Raw genomic sequence first — 8,148 nt, 5'->3', positions numbered from 1 at the left:
TATTCCTACTGTTCATACTGACCATTAGAAGATCCCTTCGTAATGCACTTATAGTGTAAGTGATGATGGCCAAAATCCAATTTATTTGAAGCTAATATGAAGCTTCAGTCATCCAAATGAGTCAAATCAAGTAGATATCTTTCAACATTACAGTCTTTTTAGTGCCAAAGTGCCTCTTTTTGTTACTATACTTCCACTGCAGTTCAACAGGGAAACATAAAGAGGGAATTCGATACTAAAATTACTGTAAATGTGGCAGATATCCACTTGATATGACTAACTCAGACATGCTGGAGCCTCATATAAGCTTCAGATAAACTTAAATGCATTTTTGCACTAAATGAATGAGTGGACACACTGGATTTTAGCCCCCATCACTTAGCCAGTGTGAACAGGGGGAACCTGGTTGTTGTTTTAAAACAGACTTTAAAAATTGTGAACCTGTCCTTTAATATTTATTTGATGGTTGTGGTCAGTTCCTTGCAGATAAACATTAGCATGCAAAACGTGAAGCTCATAAAATATGAAGAATCGTTATTAATTTTAAATATATACATATATATATATATATATATATATATATATATATATATTTATTTATTTACAAAGAAGGATATAGAAGACTGAGCATCATCTGGCGAAATAACAATAAAATGCTGCTTGCATGCTGCAATCCTTTACAAAAACATGTAAACTCAGCTGGAGCCACAGATGTCAACTACATTACCCATAAGGCCTCTCTACAATAACACAACCACGGGTCATTTTCAGCCAATCAGAGCCAGGCCATGATGTTTTCCTACTGACGTGTCGTATTTTAGGCTATGGTAGAGGAAAAACCAAACACAGCGTTTGGTTTTCATGCACCTTCTTTGTCCAGCAGGTATTAACAACAGGAGGAATAATGTCAGAGCCCAGCAAGCAAGATATTTCTGTCATTTTTAAGCGACTGCGCTCCATTCCTACGAACAAGGTGAGAGTTTCAAAAAGCAAAACGGTCTGTTGCTCTTTAAACAAGGAAGTCCGCTAAACTAAATATCTGACACGTCGCACTTTGAGAAACGTCAAGGCTAGCTTTAACTTACGAGCTTGATTTTTTTAAATGATGTGACACGTGTAAAGTTGAAAATATGTGGGTGTAGTTGGCAAGTTTTCCCTTTCTAACTTTGGCAGGATTAAAATAAAACCTGTCTGATAACTGACAGCCTAGCAAGCTAACAAGCTTCATTTTGACAGTTGATGTTAGCCTCGTTTGTTTAGGCTTTTTGGGATAAGTGCACACGTCCTGTGTCATAACTAAAATCGTTTTTGGTGTTACTGAACATCATCTAACAGTTAATTTTACAGTTAAACACAGTTAAACACAACAACAGCTGTTTGAATGTAGCCAGCAGCTCGTATTTCACTGGAAACATGCACTTTAGACCTTCATGGTTACACAGCTGTTGTTATAATCACCCAAACATCCTTCACTTAGCTCACTTACACGTCTCTTTATTGATTTAGGACTTATTGGTCTTGAATGAGGAAGGAGATAACCCTAATACGTTTAGCCCTATCTGTTTGTATTGCGAGGTCAAACTTAATTGTATGTGTCCTTTGCTCTTTTTTCCTCTAGGTTTGCTTTGACTGCTCAGCTAAAAACCCCAGCTGGGCTAGCATCACCTATGGTGTATTTCTATGTATAGATTGCTCTGGGACACACAGGTCTCTGGGGGTGCACCTGTCCTTTATCAGGTAAGTGAGAAAGTAAGGGTGTGTGTATGTATATATATAGCATCAAATAAGAAGAATAGTAACAAATACATGAGCTGAACAATGTTCTCTGGACAGCAAAATGGATTTTATATCTCCCTCATCAGGGCTGGTCGCTCGTTGACATGTTAGAGCTGACATGTACTTCTCTCTCTAAATGCACTTTAATGCACTGTGCTGCTAAGTGCTTGTTCTTTTTTTGGTTTTGCTTTGTTTTCTTTTGGGGTTTTTTATTTGGGGGGGGGGGGCGGGGGGGGGATTGAATTGAATTCTAAACTCCACTGGCAGAGAGATGTCAGCACTGGAGAAATGTGCTTTGTCTTTGTTATAAGACAGGTTGTCGTATTTTGAACCTCCTGCTGACAAGCTACAGCTCCTCAGCTGAGGGAAGAGTATAATAATCGATTTTAAAATACACACAATCATGGAGTAATTTCTCCACACTTTTAAAAAGATAAAATGTGTCTGTTTTTCTTAATTAGAAAAAACATGATTGCACACGTTTCTAAGTATCAATAGAATAATCCAGACAAGAATGAAATGTTATGGGGGTTATGTCTTTTGTAGCCTGGACTACATAATCCTAACATTGTTGTGTTAAACAGGTCTACTGAACTGGATTTTAATTGGTCGTGGTTCCAGTTAAGATGCATGCAAGTGGGAGGCAACGCCAGTGCGGTGAGTACCTGATGGGAAACTCTGATATCAACGGATTGTAATACCAACATTGCTTTGCACAAACTTCATTTAACTTAATTCTTCCTGTCTGCTTTCCGGTGTCTGTTTGGCAGATTGGATTTTTCAATCAGCACGGCTGCACAGTTAGTGCTGCAAATGCCAAGTACAACAGCCGAGCCGCTCAGCTGTACAGAGAGAAAATTAAGACTTTAGCCACTCAAGCCACCAGACGCCACGGCACTGAGGTAGACATGTTGGTTTACTGTCTAAAAATACTTTTCTCCTGCAGGTTGCCTGCTTGTGAAAGAAAGCTAGCTGCAACCACAAAACTTAAGAGATAAAATTTAACTTTGGCTTCCTCTTTGCTTGCCACATTTGGCATATATATATATATATATGTAAGTGCAGAGACAGAAAGTTTAACTGCTCTTCCTCTCCACAGTTATGGCTCGACAGTCAGGCTCCTCTCTCACCAACATCACCAGAGGACAAGCAGGTGGATTTCTTCAGTCTGCACTCACAGGTATGAGACTGAGCTTGCTTTGCCTTGATGGGAAATAATCCATAAATATGCTATATTATAGATATTTTCTACAGTGACTGGTGATTGATAAGTTTAACACGTGTGTTTGTGTAACACCCAGGCTCTTCCTGAAGACATGACCAAAATGACTTTTGGCTCCGCCACGTCAGAGAAGTCTTTAAAAGAGGAAGAGAAAAATGGTATCTACTTTTACCGCTGAATAACATGCAGAAAGACTCACTCCAGTTGTATTTATCACATCAAACTTAATATATCTAATCACATATACACTTATATAAATCAGGTAATCTGGAGGAGGGTCCCAGTGTGGAAATGCTGAGTGTTTCTCCAAAAGCAAATCCAGGTTTGCTGTGACTTAGAACAATAATATATTAATTATGTTCGACGTTTTCCTTGTTTTTTTATCTGAACTATAACTAAACTGTTGGTGATGTAACTCTACTGTCTTTAACTCTCTCCAGAGCCTTCTTCTCTTCTCAAGAAGAAGCCAGCTGCCACCAAGAAAACTGTACGTAAAGTAATATTTTTGTAGTTGGACAGAATGTATTATGGCATACATGGGCTGTACATTCAGTATGTGTGTTTTGTAAAATATGTCTTGTGCTTGTAGTTGGCGTCTAAGAAGGGCGGTCTGGGCGCTCAGAAGGTTAGCAATCAGAGTTTCTCAGAGCTGGAGAAGAAAGCTCAAGCTGCCGACAAGCTCAGAGAGAGAGAAGACGGCACTGCTGGTGCCTCCAAGAAAACTGTTCAACCCGAGGAATCCATGTGAGAGCGCTTACTGTTATTTAAGTCTTTATCATTTTTGATATTTTTCTGCTCATTTAATGTGTTTTTGTGGTAATCTATTGATTCACTCTGCACCTTCTGCTATGAGGTCAGAGGTCAGGTTTCAGTCTTGTACCACTCAGCAGAAAAGGGCTTTAAACCTCGTCGAAACACGACCCAGCTGCCACTCTTGGATCACCTGTTTCTGTTAGCTGCTGCACTCTTTAGTCTGTTTTGTCATATTCAGACTCGCCTGCTTCTCTCTTCCTCTCAGCGCTCCGTCCTTGCGACTCACATATAAAGACCTGGAGCAGCAGAGGAAAATTGAGGAGCAGAAGTTCAAGGGGTTAGAGGGGAAGAAGAAGGAGCAAGCTGAGAGACTGGGCATGGGTCTCGGCATGAGGAGGTAAAACTAACGAGCCTGTTGCCAATTGTGGAAGGTGTTTACATGAGATATACAGTTTCTTTATTCCCGTGTCTTTCTCTCATGATCATATTGTAGCGGAGTGTCTCACTCAGTGACATCGGACATGCACATCATCCAGCAGGAGAGTCCACTGGCGGCCAAGACTAGCAAAGGACGTCGGTTCACTGAGGATGAGGATGATGAGGGGTCCTTTAGCTCCAGGTCAGATGCTGTTGATTGTTCTTATTCAGCTCTAAGTGTATTAAAGTACTCTCACAACAAGAATGGTGTTGTAGTTTGTAATGATTTAATTTTAATCATTATTCTGAACTCCTCCTTTCTTTAGGATCTTGCACCGGTTGGAGGATCAGACCGACACCTCAGATCATTTCTCCTCTCGGTGGGGTGATGGAGGCGACGGAGGAGGCTGGCTGAAGGAGAGCAAGAAACCAGAGCCGGATTTCTTTTTGAGCTCCACTATAACATCACTTGATGACAGGTAGGAGACACTGTGTTATGACTTCTACTCTGTATCACTTTAACAGACTTCTCTTGACTGCTTGATACAGTAAGAATTAAACCTTTTTGTCCTGTTACACTCACTGATGATTTCATCTTTTTCAGTGTCATGTTTTTTAATAATCCAATCAAACTGCAATTTAAAAATGACAAACAAAATTAAGGTTTTGGTTCAAACTTGAGAGGAGTTTTATCTAACGTGTTTAGGTGTTATAATGTGGGATGTTACATATGCTGAATAAATGTCAGGTTTGTTTTTTTGAATGAAAAAAGGAACAGACATAATGAAATGTTTAGACTTCCTCAAGTGAGTGACATTTTCTATGTGATCAATGTCGATGTGGGCTTTCAGACTATATGGTTGTTTAATATATATTAATTATCTGTCATCAGGCCCACATCGAGGAGGAAACCAGAACCAGTCTCAGACACAGGAGAAGCTCGCAAAAAGTTTGGAACTGACGTCAAAGCTATTTCTTCTGACATGTACTTTGGGAAACAAGACAACTCTGAGGTATTCAATCACAACATGCAACATATTGCATATATATATATACATATATACATATATATATATATATATATATATATATATATATATATATATATATATATGAGAAGCCTGAACTGTTGTTGGAGAATTTCTGTGACTTTACTTAACTTGATGAAGTGTTTATACTCTACTTTCTGCACTTCCATTTTTTTTAGTATGAGGCCAAAACACGACTGGAGAGATTTTCTGGGAGCTCCGCTATAAGTTCAGCAGACCTGTTTGAGGATCCAAAGAAACAGGCCGGTAAGGGAATTAGGCAAAAAAAAAACCCCTCAATATATATGATTTATTTACCATTTTCATTACTCTTATTATTGATAAATATAAATAAATGTGTGTATAATTACCAAAAGGCACAATTTAACAATCTGTCTGTGTTTTTTTGATCACAGCGAGTTCGTACCGTCTGTCCAACGTGCTGCCCAACGCTCCTGACATGTCACAGCTCAAACTTGGGGTGCGCTCAGTCGCGGGAAAACTCTCCGTCATGGCCAGCGGCGTCGTTAGCTCAATCCAGGTCGGTCAGAAATACAAACACCTTTTTGAACAAAGATCATAAAACAGGTCTTGCTCGACAAACAAGTTCTCACATTCTTACGTGTGTCCGTTTCCTTTTTCCAGGATCACTACAGTTCCTGAGTGACGACGTGTCTCCTCTTGGATTCAGTGTCACTAGTCGTCCTCTTCCTCATGTGGAGATAGAGGATGAAGATATGAGCAAATCTGCTGTATGACGCATCAGAATTTACCCCAAAATAACCCTGTATACATCCATATCTATTTTTTTTATTAGATTATGTATATACAGCAGTTAGTTGTATGAATCAAGATGACCGAAGCACAATATTATCAGTGGCATTATGTTCCACTGCAGGCGTCTTGAAGGGAGATTTCTGTGTATAGTACAGTCATGGAAAAATATGTAGTTTGCATTATATTACTTAGTTTGCTTTGAGGTCTTTGAGGGTTTAAATATTTAGAAATACTGTAAGTAGCCGTCTGAGAAGGGTTCTGCTTCTTGTGAAGGTGGGATTTGCTTTTTGACTCCTTTAGTCGATGAGGTCAAAACTTGAGCAGCGGAGACAACTGTGCTTTAAGTACTTAATTGGTGAACGCACTATAGCTCATCACGTGCACTCTGTAGTGTTGTCTTCTGCTTTTTTTTTTTTTTTTACCTTGCACATTCCCACCTGTTTGAAAGTGTCCTTTCTGTCCCCAAAGTGCACTTATATTTGCTCCTCCACAGACAGGACCAAAAAAACTGATAATGAGGCCTTAGGGGACCACAGATCTTTTTATTTTTTCTCAGTTGCGTTTACTATCAGTTACATTAAATAATATTGGCCTCATTAGCACATAAGCTTCTCTTAAGCTCTCTTTTCATAAGCTTATCCTGCAAGTTTTTTTTTTTTTTTTTTTTTTTGGGACCATATGTCTGTAGCTAAAAATGACAAGATGATATGGAGCGTAAGCAGCTATAAAATACTAAATTTGAAATGATAGTTCAACATTTTGTAAAATGAGCTTATTTGCTTTTTTGCTGAGAGTTAGATGAGAAGATTGATATCATCTGTCCTTTTCAATTTGTAGCTACAGCTAGCATCCAGTTAGCTTAGCTCTGTGTAAAGACTAGAAACATGAAAACTGCTAGCCTGACTCTGTCTAAAAGCATCAAATCTGCCTACCAGCACCTCTATAGCTCACTAATTAAGATGTTATATCTTGTTTATTTAATTCGTACAAAAACAGAAGTGTAAAAAATGACCCATTGTGCCAGAAGATTTCTTAGCAGGGTGTAGTGAGTGGCAACCCTACGGGGGCGACAAGACCTCAAGAAGTGACTGCAACTGGCCAAGAGATACACTTTTTTTTTTTTTTTTTTAAATTATGGATTAAACAATTAAGTATAACTTGTTAATTAGTGATCTTTTTAGGTGCTGGTTGACAGGTTTTGATACCTTTGGACAGAGCCAGGCTAGCTGTTTCCCCTTGTTTCCGGTCTTTATGCTATGCTAACCAGCTTTGGGCTTCATATTTATCAGATAGATATGAGAGTGGTATCAATCAAAGTCTCTGCAAGACAGCAAATAAGTCCATCTCCCTAAATGTCTGTCTACTCCTTAAAAAGTGAAAAGACAACAAACCATTAAGCAATCGACTTGTTATGAATACTCATAGCACTAGAATGACCCTGCTTGATGAACAGTAGGTCAGTTGCACTATGTCTTAATTTTTTTTTTTCCTTAATCCTGTTGCTTGGAATTAGATACTTTAAAGTTTATGGGCGATATTATTGCCTCACATAGATTTATTGAATTTGAAGGAGTGCCTTTGATGATGTTTTGGTTTGAATTTTTTTGTTGAAATTTGTGTTTAGCTATCTGCAGTGAATTAGGTATATTATTTAATGGCACTAACAGATTCTTGAAGGTTCGGGTTTCCTGATGCGGTGTAGCCTCTTTGTAGCTTTCAGGTCCCACTGTTCAGTAACATGTCCACTTAAAATATGAATGTAAACAATCTCTTTCAGGCCTAGTTGAAGTAAATTTTGTTGTTGTTGCTGTAACGTACTGCCAAGGTCCAGGTCCATATCTTTAATTCCGTCAAATATACACGTTACAGATGCAGTGTTGGGACACAAATAGTACTGCAGGTGGTGCTAAACTATGATTTAGACATTTAAAAGCAATAGGAAAGTAGCTTGATATCTGCCCATGGCTTTCATATGGAATAACTACGGCTTGTGCTTCAGCATTTAGGTAAGTTGCTACTTAGATATCTAATCATGCACCGTGAAGGAACTAGTGTTTATTAATGCCAAGATCTTGTACAGGAAGATTACATTACTGAGCAATTTCTGTACTGTTTATGCTTCTCAGGAGTTTGATTTGTTAAATATAAAACACTAAAACTAGGCAAAGTGGACGT

At 38.7% G+C, this 8,148-nt stretch overlaps 1 protein-coding gene across 2 annotated transcripts; it reads left to right on the top strand.

The window, feature by feature from the left end:
* The first annotated feature begins 787 nt into the window (after window positions 1-787).
* Window positions 788-6,902, top strand: arfgap3 (ADP-ribosylation factor GTPase activating protein 3). Of its 2 annotated transcripts, XM_042403899.1 has the most exons (16): window positions 788-973; window positions 1,619-1,737; window positions 2,361-2,433; window positions 2,547-2,678; window positions 2,876-2,956; window positions 3,078-3,156; window positions 3,261-3,320; window positions 3,439-3,485; window positions 3,588-3,742; window positions 4,017-4,148; window positions 4,245-4,370; window positions 4,495-4,647; window positions 5,061-5,181; window positions 5,376-5,463; window positions 5,613-5,737; window positions 5,842-6,902. In XM_042403899.1, exons 1-16 carry the CDS (start codon window positions 905-907, stop codon window positions 5,857-5,859), a joined length of 1,578 nt encoding a protein of 525 aa, XP_042259833.1. In that variant the 5' UTR covers window positions 788-904; the 3' UTR covers window positions 5,860-6,902. The 2 variants fall into 2 exon arrangements, with proteins under 2 accessions (XP_042259833.1, XP_042259835.1); XM_042403901.1 differs by lacking the exon at window positions 3,261-3,320.
* Window positions 6,903-8,148: the final 1,246 nt, after the last annotated feature.

The sequence above is a fragment of the Thunnus maccoyii genome, chromosome 23, assembly GCF_910596095.1.
Source record: "Thunnus maccoyii chromosome 23, fThuMac1.1, whole genome shotgun sequence".
Classification (NCBI taxonomy): Eukaryota; Metazoa; Chordata; class Actinopteri; order Scombriformes; family Scombridae; genus Thunnus; species Thunnus maccoyii.
This window is presented reverse-complemented; position numbering and strand designations above follow the sequence as displayed.